General features: G+C 44.5%; 1 protein-coding gene across 2 annotated transcripts in view; it reads left to right on the top strand.

Moving 5' to 3' along the window:
- The window catches only part of TRPM8 (transient receptor potential cation channel subfamily M member 8), a 120,023-nt gene that overhangs the window by 70,529 nt on the left and 32,898 nt on the right, over positions 1-16,596 (top strand). Inside the window, exons 13-17 of one of the 2 annotated variants that reach the window (XM_030580837.1) lie at positions 1,029-1,124; positions 2,326-2,455; positions 6,090-6,235; positions 7,080-7,192; positions 7,925-8,141. In XM_030580837.1, the coding sequence (XP_030436697.1) occupies positions 1,029-1,124; positions 2,326-2,455; positions 6,090-6,235; positions 7,080-7,192; positions 7,925-8,141 (702 nt within the window). The remainder of the gene's footprint in view (positions 1-1,028; positions 1,125-2,325; positions 2,456-6,089; positions 6,236-7,079; positions 7,193-7,924; positions 8,142-16,596) is intronic. The other variant, XM_030580838.1, reaches the window with a different exon arrangement.

The following is a 16,596-nucleotide window of genomic DNA, read 5'->3' as shown; positions in this document are numbered from 1 at the left end:
TGTACCCTCAGATGCTTGGCGAGTGAGTCTTGCTCATGTGCTCAGGGTCAAACTGATCACCAGACTTGGGCTTGGCAAGGGATTAATGGCAGGGACTTTGGGTATTTTTGCTTTCCTCTGTGGATTGCCTGCTGGGATCGTCTGGGCATATCTCACCTAAACAATTGCCTGTTCTTGCAGTGGGCCTGAGATGTTGGTGGTATCTCAGTCCCTCCTCTTTTCTGCCAGTGGGACACCAGATGCTTAGACTCCTGGGGACTAAATTGCTTTCTTTTAACCTGAGTTATTGAGTTCAATGTAGGGGAAACGGAGTGAAACTTAATCCCAGGGAGATGATCTAATGGTCCCGTCTGGCCTTATGCTTTGTGAAAGTGTAAACCCCAATGCTGAGACTTTCCAAACTAGCTAGGGAATTCAGACACACAACTCCCATTACAATTAATATGAGTTGTCTCTTTAAATCCCCTAGCTGGCTTTGAAATCTTCAGCGAACATTTTGTTCTCCATTTTCTGCTGAGTTATTCTTGCTGCATGGCAATTAATGTCCAGTAATAACTTTTGAGTGTCATAAATGGATGCATGCTATATTAAAATGAAATAAAATAATGGAAGTTGTTACTATCAGAATATTTTCAAGTTAATGGTAAGAGGTCTGGTTCAACACTCAGGGCTTAACCAAAAGGTATAGAATGGGAGTGTTTCCACCTATCATTCATTTCCTTGTAAAATGGCATTTAGCTATGAAGCCATGTGTATATCCTCGAGGCTGGCTGAGTTACGCTCTGTGCATGAGCAGCGTGGAAGCAAAGATGATTTTCTGCTGCCTTCCCATTGTTTTCCATTTTGGGAGCAGCTGAGAGCCAACTCATTCTTCAGCACAATTTAGAGCAACCTTAAGGTTGCCAGGCAGCAGTGCAAAGAGAGCAAACCAGCGAGCCAAGTTTAAGGGGTGTAATAACCTAATATCTACTTGATTTAAAAAATAAAACCAAGGTCATTGAACAGATAGTGCCTTTATTTCCCTCCAGGATGAATCTTCTATTACAAGGCATCCCTTGCAAGCTCTCTTTATCTGGTCAGTTCTTCAGAACAAGAAGGAGTTATCCAAAGTCATTTGGGAACAGGTAGGGTATACCACCCTTTCCCCCAGCACTGTTGTATTTATCTTGGCCCTTTAAGCCTTTGCAAGCATTTGCCCTCTGTCTTCCCCAGAGTAACCATCTGGGAACTCAAATGCATGATAGATGAGCTACCAATTTAAAATGTTTTTTACAATTTTTCCTCTCTCAATCTGAGCTACTAAATTTGGATCTGGATCCGGATCCATATATAGATTTCAGGATACTCTCCTCACCTAAAGTTTGAGGGAGGTGTTGATTCAGCTGCTGAAAGGTGCTAGCTGTGAAATTCATAGCTGGACCCATGTTTGGATTATGAACCCCCTCCCTCTTCACAGTATGAAGATCATGTGATCCAGGCATATGGTTTGATCTAGTTTCTACTTCCAATGAAAAACAGAGGCATTTTTTTTTATGGAAAACCAAAAACCAGGTCCATCTAGCCCAGTATCCTGTCTTCAGGTGCCCCAGAGGGAATGAACAGAACAGTTAATCAGCAAGTGATCCAGTCTCAAAGTCTGAATGGTCATAGGCTAAAATTTTCCCTAGTTAAGGGGTTCCTTAATTCTTGATTGTCTAACTGGGCACTCAAAAATGGAGGCACCTGAAATTTAGTGGACACTCCTGATTCTTTTGTCCTGTGTGTCTTAAGCTGAGCACCCAATCTGCTAATACAGGTTCCTGTGCCCATGCCAAGCCATGGCAAGTTCAACAGGGATCAGGTGGTGTCCAGGTGAGTGTGCTGCAGTGTAGGACTGTAGAGAGCATTCTAAACATCTGACTTCAGGACTCGTGTCTAAATTCCTGACACCTCGGAAAGGGTTTTAAGGCGATTTTAATCATAGAGACAAAATGAGTCACCTTGTGCCTAGAATAGTTCATTTGCAGCCTGGTGTGATGGTGTTGCATTGAGTGGTTGCACTGTGCTTGTTTTGTGGATCTGGATCTTCATTTTCCATTGCTGACAACGTGGCTCTATTTACCAGCCTTTAATGAATCTCTAGAGCAAACAAACAAGGCAAGAAAGACAAAGCAATGATGTAAAAGGGGGTGGTGGAAGAAGCCTGTGAGTCATTAAGCAGTGGAACACATCCTCACATTGCATGGAAGAACTGTTGGTGCTCTGAGCCAATCGTGGAGAAGAATGGTGATGGCCATGCCATGCAAAGAGCTCCGTGTGACTTCCTGATTCTCTGTCTCTTCGCAGACCAGGGGCTGCACTTTGGCAGCACTCGGGGCCAGTAAACTACTAAAAAGCCTGGCAAAAGTGAAGAATGACATTAATGCTGCTGGGGAGTCTGAGGAGCTGGCAAATGAATACGAGACAAGAGCAGTAGGTAAGCGCCTGTGTTAACAGACTTGGAAACATGAGCCATGCTCAGCTGGTGCTCAGCAGCTTGTAATGATGGATGCACAGCTGCAAGGTTTTTCACTTGTGCTCCTTGAAAGCTTTATGGGATGTCATGTTGTTGTAGGGACAGCCTCTGGCTGGGCTGGCAAGAGCTCCAGGGGAAGGACAGAAGAAGAGGTGTCTGTGGACTGGAGCAGAGGACGCAGACAGAAAATTCTGTGCTAGCTTCTGGCCTTGGATAGGCAAAGCACTCCAAAAAACAAAGTCTGTGGTGGCTAATGAGGCCTGTGTCTTTAAAACTTGCACAGACACCTACAGGAAGTGTGTGACGAATGTCAAGGTTGGGAGCTGAGCCCAGCTCTGAGTCCCAGTGCAGTGCCTTAACTGCAGGCCCATCATCCTATTCATGCCAAGAACATAGTGGTGAAACAACTTCCAAGGAGGACAAGCAGTGTTGTGGCAGTGATGAGTCAGCTGGGCCACAGTCTGTTATCTGAAGCTGGACTTCTTAGCTAGACATTCTTATCCTTTATGCTCTGCTTTCTTGTTATGCCTTTCTAAATCCTCTAGTATCCAGTCCATGCAGTATAGAGCTCATGGTGGAGGATGAGCGGCAGCGCTCCTGGTAACATGGTAATTCATGGCCTGCTACCTCTTCTGTCATTAATAACGTTCATTTTCTGGCTTTATCTGAAACCTGGACAAATGCTGATGCTGTTAATTACCCCTTCGTTGAATAATTTCCAAATGAATGTGGCATTGATGTATGAAAAACAAAATCAATGTGCGTGGTAGCTAGCAGCACAGGGATTACTATTTTGTTTTTAATAATCTATATAATACCCAGAACTCAGTTGTGCCAGCTGACAAGACACTCAGTGCAAAGCACTTATTTATGATCTAAAGGGAAGGATAGTACAGCGCAGCTCATGGTGATTCACTACAGATTAAGCAAAGCCAAAAGGACAAGTCCCTTTCTGCACTTAGAGGTTGGTGATTGTGAAGTTGCATTTGAGCTTCCCAGTAATTTGTCAGTATCATCTTCCCAAATCAGATCATTCGACAGCGAAGGAACGATAGACACTGAAGGCTGTGACACAGTAGAGACTATCTGCGTGGGGGTTGGGAGAAGGGGGGATGACTTTCTGTGAGGGATAATACCTGAACCTGTAACTTAAGCCAGGAAGTGGGGTAGGGAAGTCGACATCTTTGCCTGGGAAGCTGGACAATGGGAGAGAGCCTGCTGGAGAGGGTTGTTTGGTTTTTTGTTTTTGTTTTTGGGGTTTCAGTTTTGGGCTGGCTGGGAAGAGGCAGGGAACCCCAAGTCTGGGGTCTAAGATCCTTGCTCCCCAGAGGGACCTGACTGAGGGGGCCTGCTTGTACCTACAAGCCCTGCTTGGGACTGTGTTCCTGTCATCTAATAAACCTTCTGTGTTACTGGCTGGCTGAGAGTCACGGTGAATCGCAGGAAGTGGGGGTTGCAGGGAACTGACTCCCCCACACTCCGTGACACAGGCACATTACAATACACTACACTGCAAAAAAAACCCAAAACAACTCCTAGCAATGAGTCTCCGAGCCGGAGTCAACTGACTCAGGTTCATGCTATGGGGTAACAATAGCAATGTGGAGTTCCTACTCAAGCTCTGAAACCCAGCCAGGGGGGTGAATCTCAGAGCCTGAGGGAGAACATCTGCACTGCTACCTTCAGCCCCATAGAGCAAGCCCTGTGAGGGCCCCTCAGTTGACCCAGGCTCTGAAGCTCACTGCCATGGGTCTTTTTTTCTTTTTTTCAGTGAAGACATACCCATAGAATGAAAGGAGGACACTTTTTTTCACCATGGTTCAAAGCAGCACACAAGAAGGGAAATCAAAGCTACACACCTGTGCAGAGAGAACGTACCCAATTCTCATGTGAATTTGAATTTTCACTTCGGGAGCTGGTTATGTCTCGAGAGTTATGCTGAAATCCTTAATAGGTGTTGTCAGAACATTTTATTTCACGTACAGTGTTTGTAAAAATTGCCTCATTTTATAGGGTCAGATTTTTAAAGGTATTTAGTTGCCTACTGGGATTTTCAAACACTCCTATTGAAATGAATGGGTGCTAGGTGCCTAAGCACTAGCTTTCAACTACCTGAAAGGGGTTCCAAAGAGGATGGATCTAGATAGTTCTCAGTGGTAACAGATGACAGAACAAGGAGCAATGGTCTCAAATTGGAGTGGGGGACGTTTAGGTTGGATATTAGGAAAAACTTTTTCACTAGGAGGGTGGTGAAGCACTGGAATGGGTTCCCTAGGGAAGTGGTGGAATCTCCTTCCTTAGAGGTTTTTAAGGTCAGGCTTGACAAAGCCTTGGCTGGGATGATTTAGTTGGGAATTGGTCCTGCTTTGAGCAGGAGGTTGGACTAGCTGACCTCCTGAGGTCCCTTCCACCCCTGATATTCTAAGTGCTTTTCAAAATTCTACTAGGCACCAGTTTGCAGCATTGGGTACCTAAATACCATTAAAAGTCTTGCCTGCAGTCTTCGTCGCCCTTATTTTTATCTAAAATAAAATATTAAGGCCAGAATGCTCCCAACCGTCCTCATTTGGGTAACTCTGTTGAAATAATGAGGTTATTCATGGATGTAAGGCCAGCAGAATTTGGGACTCAGTCCTGATCGTATTGAAATTAATGGCAAAACTGCTATTGACTTGCTTGGCCCAGGGCTGAGCTCTCAAAGGCCTTTTGAAGAATGGAATTGTGAGGTTGTCTGCGTACAGTCTCAAATGCTCTATCCAATGTACCAGTTAGTTTTCTAACGGCCATTGCTACAAAATCCCCTTGGCGTTCACAAGTTATATTGGGTTTTTCACTTCTTGCACATCACCAGAAGCAAAGCTTCAGCAAGTAAGACCTATGCCCTCAGCTCTGCTGCCTGCAATGGGTTTGCCAGCACAGAAGGGACTTTGCCAGCTTCCTCACTTTCAGCTATGTTAGTTCTGTAGGGATAATGGGAGTCCAGTGCTACAAAGACTCACTTTTATCACTGCAACCAGTAGCTAGACACACACACGGCGCAGATGTGTTAAGGAAGAAGGTACCATGGTTACTGGACTACTTCTCAGAGCTTAATCACAACCTAGTTTTGATATCCATATGCAATCATCAAATCAGTTTGAATTTCTCCATATGCTTCCATGCAGACATTAAATTTGGAGTCCACTATTCTAATCTACGGTTATGAAAATGGGGAAGGAGCTCTTGTATTGTACATTCATTGCCAAAAGCTTTACTAATGCACATTGAAGATTCTGCAAGCAAATATGCCAGTCAGAAAAAAATGAGTTGACTCCTGCAGCTACATCAGCTCAATCATGTTGTGCAAACATAGTATTTCCTGTTCCTATTAAATATATAGCTTAGCGTGTCACTGATTATATTGTAAAATATACAGGCCGTGCAAAATGGCTGAGTTAATGTTGCAGTACGAGCCTTAGTCTCAAGATTTCCAGCCTCTTGATTTCTGCGAGCATGAGTGAAATGGGGCCAGGGATCTGGGTAGAGTGAGGAGGTGCATGTCTGACCCGGGCTTTCTTTTTTCCCTTCTGTCCTTGTGGGACTGTCTCTCCTTTAGAGCTGTTCTCTGAGTGCTATAGCAGTGATGAAGAGCTGGCTGAACAGCTACTCACTTATTCGTGTGAAGCCTGGGGTGGGAGCAATTGCCTGGAACTTGCTGTGGAAGCTAAAGATCAGCAGTTCATTGCACAGCCGGGAGTGCAGGTAACACAAGCTAAAAAGCAGTGATTCTTCCCCCACACCCACAAGAAAAAGAAAAGGCTGCTCACTTGCAATGTAAATATTGTGCTCACTTCCTTTTAAAGGTTATATAGATTAATTGTTTGAAAAAAACCTGTCCTAAAGAAATGCAATGGCTGAGGCTCTCATTTGTTTGGAAGTCAGGCGTTTCAGAGAAGGATCCCACAGCAACGTGAACTCTGTGATCAGATAAAGTGGTGGCTGTGCTGCTAAAGGGAACATGTTGTAGAACTGGTTCTCTGATGCCCTCTCCCCATGTGGAGGGGTTGCGTTTGAAACTTGCATGTGCAGACTATGCACAGAATGAATCAAACCACTCATGGCAGGGAGTGGTGATTCACCCATAGGTGTTATGCCAGGAGACAAAAGTTTTAATTTACAGCTGGGGTTCATAGAGGGTCTACTGATGGAGACTGCCTGAGATGTTTATTCCCAGTGCATCTCCTCTCTCTGCTTGTGTTCTTGGGCATAGCACTCAGCAGAGTGGTGTCCTTACCTAAGACTCCCTCAGCTAAATGAAACGAACTGCTTCTCCTACCTCAAAAGCTCTTGGAACATACTGGAGATACTAGCCTCTGGCACAAGATGGAGCAGTGGGCTCATGTAGTAGCCTTTCCTTTCTCCTGAGTAGCTCAATATTTCTGCAGCTCCCAAGGCCTCCAGCGCTACAGAAATCCAACAACTTAATATGTTTCAGTAGAAATCATTGTTGGGCTTTCTGCATTAAACATCAAACACATTTCACATTTCTGCTTTCTCTACCTTGCTTCAATAAAACCTGGATGAATCTTTCTCCTCTTTGCTATAGAATTTCCTTTCCAAACAGTGGTATGGAGAGATCTCGAGGGACACTAAGAACTGGAAGATTATATTGTGTCTGTTCCTTTTCCCTTTAATCGGCTGTGGTTTCATCTCCTTCAGGTAATAGGGTTCTCGTTGGTAGAAAAACAGAAGGAAAGCATGTCTATATAACCTATTTAGGTGCTAATATCTGGCTCACCCATTATACTATCTGAGTGCCCCAAACAATGAATGTATCCCAAACAGCCTTTTTAAGTAGGAAGTGTCTTTCCTCTTTTACAGATGAAAAAATACAGCACAGGATAGATTAAATGATTTGCCCAAAGTCATGCTGGGACTTTGTGGCAGAACTGGGGACTGAACCCATGTTTCTCGAGTCCCACTCCAGTATCTTAAATGAAATCCATCTTTCCTCTGATAAAGTCCATCTGCTGTGGAGGTCAATCAGAGCGTGATAGCAAGGATGAAACACAAGTTGTTACCATTTGGCAGCAGTTTGGTGGCCTCAATGAAAGGAGAGGCATGGCATCAGCAAAATTCCTGGCTGACAAGTGATGACGTCAGTGCTCATTTGGCTGGGATTGCTAACAAAATGTCTAGTGGCTGAATGAGCTGGAGAAAGAACAACTCTGGTCCTTCAGGGACAAGATAGACCACCCTGCCAACGTACCCTGAGTCAGGGACATTTAACTGATGCTGCCCAGACTATAATTATTTGACAACACTTCAAAGTGATTTTTTCGATTTAAAAAAATGAGACATGTTTACATGGTCACTACTTTAGTTTCACAAGAAACATTTTTTTAAAGGCTTGAGAGATGTGTGTTTTGAGCTCATCCTTTTTTTATCTAGGAAGAAGCCCGTGGAGAGGAGCAAGAAGCTCTTGTTGTATTATGCCTCATTCTTCACCTCCCCATTTGTGGTCTTCTCCTGGAACGTCATCTTCTACGTTGTTTTCCTGCTGCTCTTCGCCTATGTCCTGCTCATGGATTTCCAAGATGAACCCACCATGCTGGAACTCATCCTCTATGTTCTGGTCTTCATCCTGCTTTGTGATGAAGTGAGACAAGTAGGCAACGCTTGTGAACCAAAATGGCCTATTTCCAGGCAGACACTTTTTTTTATTTTTCCTAGATGCAGAAAGAAATGGAGACCTTCTTATGGTTATGTGCAAAATGCTATGCAAAACTCATTCAGAGAGCCCAAAGGAAGTGATTGTGTTCCCCATGACTGACACACAACTCCTGCTAATGCTGGCAGAAGCTGTGTGTGTGTTGAGGGAAACATACTGATCTTGTGCTGTATGTATTAGTCCATAGCCCAGATTCTAAAAGGTATTTAGGTGTCTTTCAATGGGATTTGGGCACCTAAATATCTCTGAGGATTTTGCCATTGGAGAGAGTTCTCAGAATCATGTGGTATAAATTGTCAAAGCAATCTAGGTCATTTAGATTAATTTTGTAATGGAAAATGTCTCATAATGCTCTAGAATTTTTTGGCCAAGTTATGTAGCTATCACTGGTATTTGTCATTTCATGAGTGAGAGAACTGTGGCTGATAGAGGCCCAGCGCCCACACCACAAAGAGGGAACACGTCTATGCACTACCAAGTTACTCCGAAGGAGATGCACTAATTTATTTGTTTGCAGAGGTGTTTGACTATCTCTGCGGGAGGGGGGAAATGGTTTTCTTCTGAGGAGAGAATGCCTTTAGTAATAGGAGTTCTTCAGAATGCTGGGGGATTTGAGTGTGGCTGGTGAAGAGGTGATGGAGACTTACGATCTATCGTTGAGAAGATGGTGTGATTTATTAGTTGTTCAGTGCAGTCTTGAGTACCGTGTAAGGCATGCAGCCAGAGGACAAGTGCCAGCACAAGGGCTGCATGCATAAAGATCATTGCAGGATGAGCCTCTGCCATGCCCAAAGTGGCTGTAACTGTGTGCTATTTAATCTTAATGTTTTTTTTCAGGGAAAAAATAAATCCATTACCAAATAAATAGGAGTGCACCTTTGGCTTGACAGATGTACCGTCTAGGGGATGAATGGGAAAGGTTATAAGGGTCTGCTACCTTGAAATTTTTCTTGTCTGATTGATTAGGTTTCCTGGTCGCTTTGGACCCCTCACCTCCCATGTAGGCTCAGCCACCACTTGAGCAGCATGACACAGCCTGCCAGACATTTTCAGTTGCAACAGCTGACTTAAGAGTGTTAAGCAGCTCCCAGTTCAGAAAGTGAAAACTGAAGGGGTTGGATGATCATAAAACCCAGCTGAAAAAGCAGCTGGGCATAAGGAAAACCTTTCTTCCCCTCCTCTTAAAGTACCACCCATCAGCAATCAGGGCAGCCGGAACTGCTTCAGATCTAGGGCTCCAACCAGGGCCGCTGCAAGGATGTTTTGCGCCCTAGGCGAAACTTCCACCTTGCGCCCTCCCCCAAGCCCCTGCCCTGAGGCGCCCCCCCCCCGCCATGGCAGTTCCCCCCCACTGCCCTGAGGCACCCCCCCGGCCCAGCTCACCCCTGCTCCATGCACGAATACCCCGAGCATGCCGTTGCTGCTTCACTTCTCCCACCTCCCAGGCTTGCGGTGCCTAAGCTGATTGGTGCTGCAAGCCTGGGAGGCGGGAGAAGTGAAGTAGCTCACCCCTGCCCCGCCTCCTCCCTGAGCACGCCGTGGCTGCTTCACTTCTCCCGCCTCCCAGGATTGCAGGGCCAATCAGCTTAGGCGCCGCAAGCCTAGGAGGCGGGAGAAGTGAAGCAGCCATGGCATGTTCGGGGAGGAGGCGGGGCAGGGGTGAGCTGGGGCAGGGAGTTCCCCTGCATGCCACCCCCCCTTACTTGCTGCAGGCGGCCCTCCCCGCACCCCCCTGCCCCTGCTCCTTCTTTCTATATGCAGGCAGTGACTGGGCCACGGTCCCTGCCGACGAAAATGGTGCCCCCCAAATCCTAGTGCCCTAGGCAACCACCTAGGTTGCCTAAATAGTTGCACCGGCCCTGGCTCCGACCCTGCATTTTCTTACTCATATGAGCAGGCATGAAGCAAATAGTCTCACTCCTTTTGATTTTAATGAGGATTATATGCCCAAGGTATCTACGTTTGAGTAAAGGTTGGGTGCATAGGCACTTACGAGGCATCTCTTTTATTTGCATTCATGGATATCGATACCCGGAGTCAGGCTGACTCTGGCAGTGCACTGTTGTGTTGTGTGGCCTAGCTATGCTGACTTAAATTAGTCTAGGACTTGGCTCTTAGATGTTCAGTTGTCAGTTCTGGCCATCTTTGGTTCATAAAAAAACAAGGGATTTTTAATTTCATTTGCAAAGCCACTAATGAGAAGATAACTGTGATAGTCTGGTTGACTTCCATTTTCTCGCCCTTGAGCGTCTGCCTTTCCTAACATGTAATGTTCAAAGCGAGGTATGAGCCGAAGATGTGCAGAAATAGAAATATCTTGAATTTGACAAGTGCTAATGTAGAGAGACAAGGTGGGTGAGGGAATATCTTTTATTGGACCAACTTCTGTTAGCGAGAGACAAACTTTCAAGCTACATAAAGCTGTTACTCCTAAGCTTTGTGTGCCTTGAAATTTCGTCTCTCACCAACAGAAGCTGGTCCAATAAAAGAGATTCTCTCATCCACCTGGTCTTTCTGGTGTCCTGAGGCCAACCTAGCTACAATAACAGTGCAGATTCTAATCTAAACATTTGTGTAACCATGGTGCATTATTACCATTCTTCCCACACTATGGAAAATGACAACTACCATAGATGGATCTGAGTAGCACCAGTAACAAGTCATATACACCAGGCACTCTCATAGACTCAAGGTCAGAAGGGACCATTATGATTATCTAGTCTGACTTCTTGCACAGTGCAGGCCACAGAATCTCACCCACTCACTCCTGTAACAAATCCCTAACCTAAGTCTGAGTTACTGAAGTCCTCAGATCGTGGTTTAAGGACCTCAAGCTCCAGAGAATCCTCCAGCAAGTGACCTGTGCCCCACGCTGCAGAGGAAGGCGAAAAACCTCCAGGGCCTCTGCCAATCTGCCCTGGAGGAAAATTCCTTCCTGACCACAAATATGGCGATCAGTTAAACCCTAAGCATGTGGCAAGATTCACCAGCCAGCATGGAGAAAAGAATTGTCTGTAGTAACTCAGATCCCACCCCATCTAACATCCCATCACAGACCACTGAGCATATTTACTTGCTAATAATCAAAGATCAATTAATTGCCAAAATTAGGCTATCCCATCATACCATCTCCTCCATAAGTTTATCAAGCTTAGTCTTGAAGCCAGATATGTCTTTTTCCCCCACTACTCCCCTTGGAAGGCTGTTCCAGAACTTCACTCCTCTAGTGGTTAGAAACCTTTGTCTAATTTCAGATCTCAACTTCCTAATGTCCAGTTGATATCCATTTGTTCTTGTGTCCACATTGGTACTAAGCTTAAATAATTCCTCTCCCTCCCTAATATTTATCCCGATATGTTTATAAAGAGCAATCATATCCCCCCTCAGCCTTCTTTTGGTTAGGCTAAACAAGCCAAGCTCTTTGAGTCTCCTTTCATAAGACAGGTTTTCCCTTCCTCGGTTCAGCCAAGTAGCCCTTCTCTGTACCTTATCCAGTTTGAATTCATCCTTCTTAAACATGGGAGACCAGAACTTCATACAATAGTCCAGATGATGTCTCACAAGTGCCTTGTATAACGGTATTAACACCTCCTTATCTTTACTGGAAATACCTCGCCTGATGCATCCCAAAATTGCATTAGCTTTTTTAATGGCCATATCAAATTGGCGGCTCATAATCATCCTGTGATCAACCAATACTCCGAGGTCCTTGTCCTCCTCTTGTTACTTCCAACTGATGTGTCCCCAATTTATAACCAAAATTCTTGTGGTTAATCCCTAAATGCATGACCTTGCACTTTTCACTATTAAATTTCATCCTATTATTATTACTCCAGTTTACTAGGTCATCCAGATCTTCCTGTATGATATCCTGATCCTTCTCTGTGTTAGAAATAGCTCTCAGCTTTGTGTCACCCGCAAACTTTTTTAGCACATTCCCACTTTTTGTGCCAAGGTCAGTAATAAAAAGATTGGTCCCAAAACCGATCCCTGAGGAACTCCGCTAGTAACGCCTTCCAGCCTGACAGTTCACCTTTCAGTCTGACCTGTTGTAGTCTCCCCTTTAACCAGTTCCTTATCCACCTTTCAATTTTCATATTGATCCCCATCTTTTCCAATTTAACTAATAATTCCCCATGTGGACCCATATCAAATGCCTTACTGAAATCAAGGTAAATTAGATCCACTGTGTTTCCTTTGTCTAAAAATCTGTTTCCTTCGCAAAGGAGGAGATCAGGTTGGTTTGGCATGGTCTACCTTTTGTAAAACCATGTTGTATTTTGTCCCAATTACCATTGACTTCAATGTCCTTAACTACTTTCTCCTTCAAAATTTTTTCCAAGACCTTACATACTACAGATGTCAAACTAACAGGCCAATAGTTACTCGGATCACTTTTTTCCCCTTTCTTAAAAATAGGAACTATGTTAGCAATTCCCAAGTCATACGGTACAACCCCTGAATTTACTGATTCATTAAAAATTCTTGCTAGTGGCCTTGCAATTTCATGTGCCAGTTCCTTTAATATTCTTGGATGAAGATTATCTGGGCCCCCCAATTTCATCCCATTAAGCTGTTCGAGTTTGGCTTCTACCTCAGATGTGGTAATATCTACCTCCATAGCCTCATTCCCATTTGTCATCCTACCATTATCCCTAAGCACCTCATTAGCCTCATCAAAGACTGAGGTAAAGTATTCGTTTAGATATTGGGCCATGCCTAGATTATCCTTAACCTCCACTCCATCCTCAGTGTTTAGCAGTACCACTTCTTTCTTTTTCTTCTTATTTATGGAACCTTTTACTATTGGTTTTAATTCCCTTTCAAGGTCCAACTCTGCATGGCTTTTGGCCTTTCTCACTTTATCCCTACATGTTCTGACCTCAATAAGGTAGCTTTCCTTGCTGTTCCCTCGCATTTTCCACTCCTTGTAGGCTTTCTGCTTTTCCTTAATCACTTCTCTGAGATGCTTGCTCATCCAGCTTGGTCTACAACTCCTGCCTATGATTTTTTTTCCCCTTTCTTGGGCTGCAGGCATCTGATAGTTTCTGCAACTTTGACTTGAAGTAATTCTAGGCCTCCTCCGCTTATAGATCCACAAGTTCTTCAGTCCAATCCACTTCCCTAACTAATTTCCTTAATTCTTTAAAGTTAGCCCTTTTGAAATCAAAAACCCTAGTCCCAGATCTGTTTTTGTTTATCCTTCCATCTAGTTTGAACTGAATTAGCTCATGATCACTCGAACCAAGGTTGTCCCCTACAACCATTTCTTCTATGAGGTCCTCACTACTCACCAAAATCAAATCTAAAATGGCATCCCCTCTTGTTGGTTCTTCAACTACTTAGTGAAGGAGTTCATCAGCTATCACATCCAGAAAAATCTGAGCCCTATTATTATTACTAGCACTTGTCCTCCAGGCTATATCTGGGAAGTTAAAGTCTCCCATGATCACAAAATTCCCATTAGTGTTTACTTCATTAAAGAGGTCTCTATCCATATCCAAATCAGATCCCGGTGGTCTGTAGCACACCCCAAGCACTATCTCAGGGGAGGGTCTAGTAGCTTTCTTTCCCAATGTGATTTTTGCCCGGACAGACTCTGTCTTACCCATTCTATCCCTTCTTATTTCTTTACAGTCTACCTCATCATTGATGTACAATGCTACTCCACTACCTTTGCCTTTATTTCTGTCTTTCCTAAACAGCACAGACCCTTCAATACCTGTACTCCAGTCATGACTACTATTCCACCATGTTTCTGTTATCCCTATAATATCTGGTTTCACTTCCTGCCCCAGTAGCTCTAGTTCCTCCATTTTGTTACCTGGGCTCCTCACATTAGTGTACAAACATCTTAATTTTTGCCTTTTGGCTTCACTGACATTCTTTACCCGGGTAGGCCCAGACATTCTACCACCAGTATCATCTATTAGACTGGTATCTACAGTACCCTTCGTCCTTATGTCCATTCTCCTACCCACGGCTGTATCCTTTCTTACTTTGTTTTCTTCCCTCTCAATGTTAAATTCCGGCATGGGGATCACCTGACATCTCCCAACCATCTCCCCCCAATTCCTAGTTTAAAGTTCTCTTAATCAGTTATGCCAGCCTCCATCCTAGAAGTCTATTTCCCTCCTCACCCAGGTGAAGTCCATCCCGAAAGAACAGTCCTTTGTCCATGAATGATTCATAGTGGCCATACATCCCAAAGCCCTCCTTATAGCACCACTGCCTGAGCCATCTGTTGATCGCCATAATCTTGTCACGCCTTTGTTGACCTTCTCTAGGAACAGCCAGAATCCCACTAAAGATCACCTGAGCCTCAATTTCTTTAAGTGTCTTCCCCAGTCTGGCATAGTCTCCCTTGATACATTCCAGCGAGAATCTAGCCGTATCGTTCGTTCCCACATGAAGGACAATCAGCGGATTCTTTCCCGCTCCTGTTAGGATCCTTTTCAGTCTCAGGTCCACATCCCGTATCTTAGCACCCGGCAGACAGCACACCCTTCTGTTCTCCGGATCAGCTCTAGTTACAGGCCTGTCGATTCTTCTCAGTAAGGAGTTCCCAATCACGTAGACCTGCCTTTTCCTGGTGACAGTGTGATTCTCTGGTCTATCCCCTGCTCCCACTGTCCTCTCGATTCCTATTCGCCCTCGCAATCCTCTGCAACCCATCCCGTATCATCCTGGGGCTCATATTTGGTGTTGTCTCCATTGACTCCACCCCTCTTCCTGTAGGATTACCTGCTCTTCTCTTTTTCCTTGCCCTCTCACCTTCAGCGACCGCCTGCTGTACCCCTTCTTCATTTTCCAGCTCTGCAAATCTGTTCCTGAGCTCTATTTCTCCTTCACTAGTCTCTTTTCCTCTGCCTGGTTCTCTTAGTCACATGCTTGCACCATCCACTTTCCTCACCCAGCAATCTCCCCTCAGAATTCTTTGGTCCTGCTTCCATCTGCAAGTCTGAGCTTTTCCCTTCGGCCTCCTCATGTCTCTGCTCCATCATCTGCTTGAACCCCCTTCTAAACTCAACCAGAGTTTCCACCTGCATCTCTAATCCTCAGCTCTATCAGGCAGCACTTCATGCAGACAAAACTCTTTTCAGGTACCCCCTCCAGGATCAAATACATGCTGCAGCTTCCACATCCAGTCATCCTCATTGTGTCTTCCACTGCTGCCTCTGTATCGGTCATAGCTGTCCCACCTAAAACCTGTTAGTCCCGGAAACACAAACCAAAGCAAACCACCACCACCTACAGCAAAACAAACCCCCAACAGGCACCAGAACACTGGCAGAACACCACCTTCACTAGCCTGTCAATTCCTCTGCCTAGGTCTCTTGGCTTCCCCCGCAACTCCTCTTGCAAACTCCCACTGGAACTCCCTTGTTTACAGCTCTGTTTGCTGGCTCCTATGCTGCTGCAGCTGTCTATGCTATGTCATTGTGTAAAATGGTGAAAGTGTCCAGGACACTGGTTTTCTTTCAAATGCATTGAGAATTGAATAAGTATTCACTGCTCTCCAGTGGCTGAGATGCAACTGGGCTGATAGTAATTGATCCTATTCCAAAGATTCAGAACTGTTTGAACTAATGATACTTAATTACAAATGGAAAAATGAACCTATATGTGGAAGATATTACTCCAGATTGGGATACCTAGGGGAAAAACCAACCCTGAAATTAATTCAACCGGCCACTAGATGCCACCATTCCACTTCATAAACACACCCAAATACTTGTACCAGAAGTAGGAATCTTGGTCCTAAACAGACTGGTTATAAAACATGTTTAAAGGATTGTTAAGTCTGTGATTAACTCTCAGTACATGACAATTCTTTATAATGATTGAATATGCATTTGGACCAGATCTCTGTGTGCTGTTTGAAATGATCTGATACTTTTATATCATTTCCTTTTTGACTGATACAAAAGGAGACTAGAATTAACTGGAGGAGGGAATATTTGGATCTGTGATACCCTTATGATAGAGTTCAAAGCTGAATCAGAACTAAGGTTTTGGATGAGATTTGTTGGTGCTGTTGAGCTGCTTTGAGGAGAATGAGTCAAAATGCAGAAATCTCTTATCGATTGATCACACAGTACTTCTGTCAGATGTGGCCAGGTCAGAATCCAGTCCCCTTCCCCGTTTCAGGCCCAATGTGGACCCCCAAGCATTGAATGGGGGCTCTGGTCTGGAGGTCAGAATCTGACCCCTGTCCATGAAATGCAGAGGTGGGGGTGGGGGTTAAATCTGAGACTGCGTTTCAGAGGCATTGTTGGTTGAAAATACGTACAGGTAAATATTGTTCATTTGGAGAGTTTTAGGAAAAAACACACCTGATCAAAAAATATTTAATAGCGAGTTAGCAGTTACTTCCCATGGGATTCCAGCA

This window comes from Gopherus evgoodei, chromosome 11, assembly GCF_007399415.2.
Source record: "Gopherus evgoodei ecotype Sinaloan lineage chromosome 11, rGopEvg1_v1.p, whole genome shotgun sequence".
Taxonomy (NCBI): Eukaryota; Metazoa; Chordata; order Testudines; family Testudinidae; genus Gopherus; species Gopherus evgoodei.
This window is presented reverse-complemented; position numbering and strand designations above follow the sequence as displayed.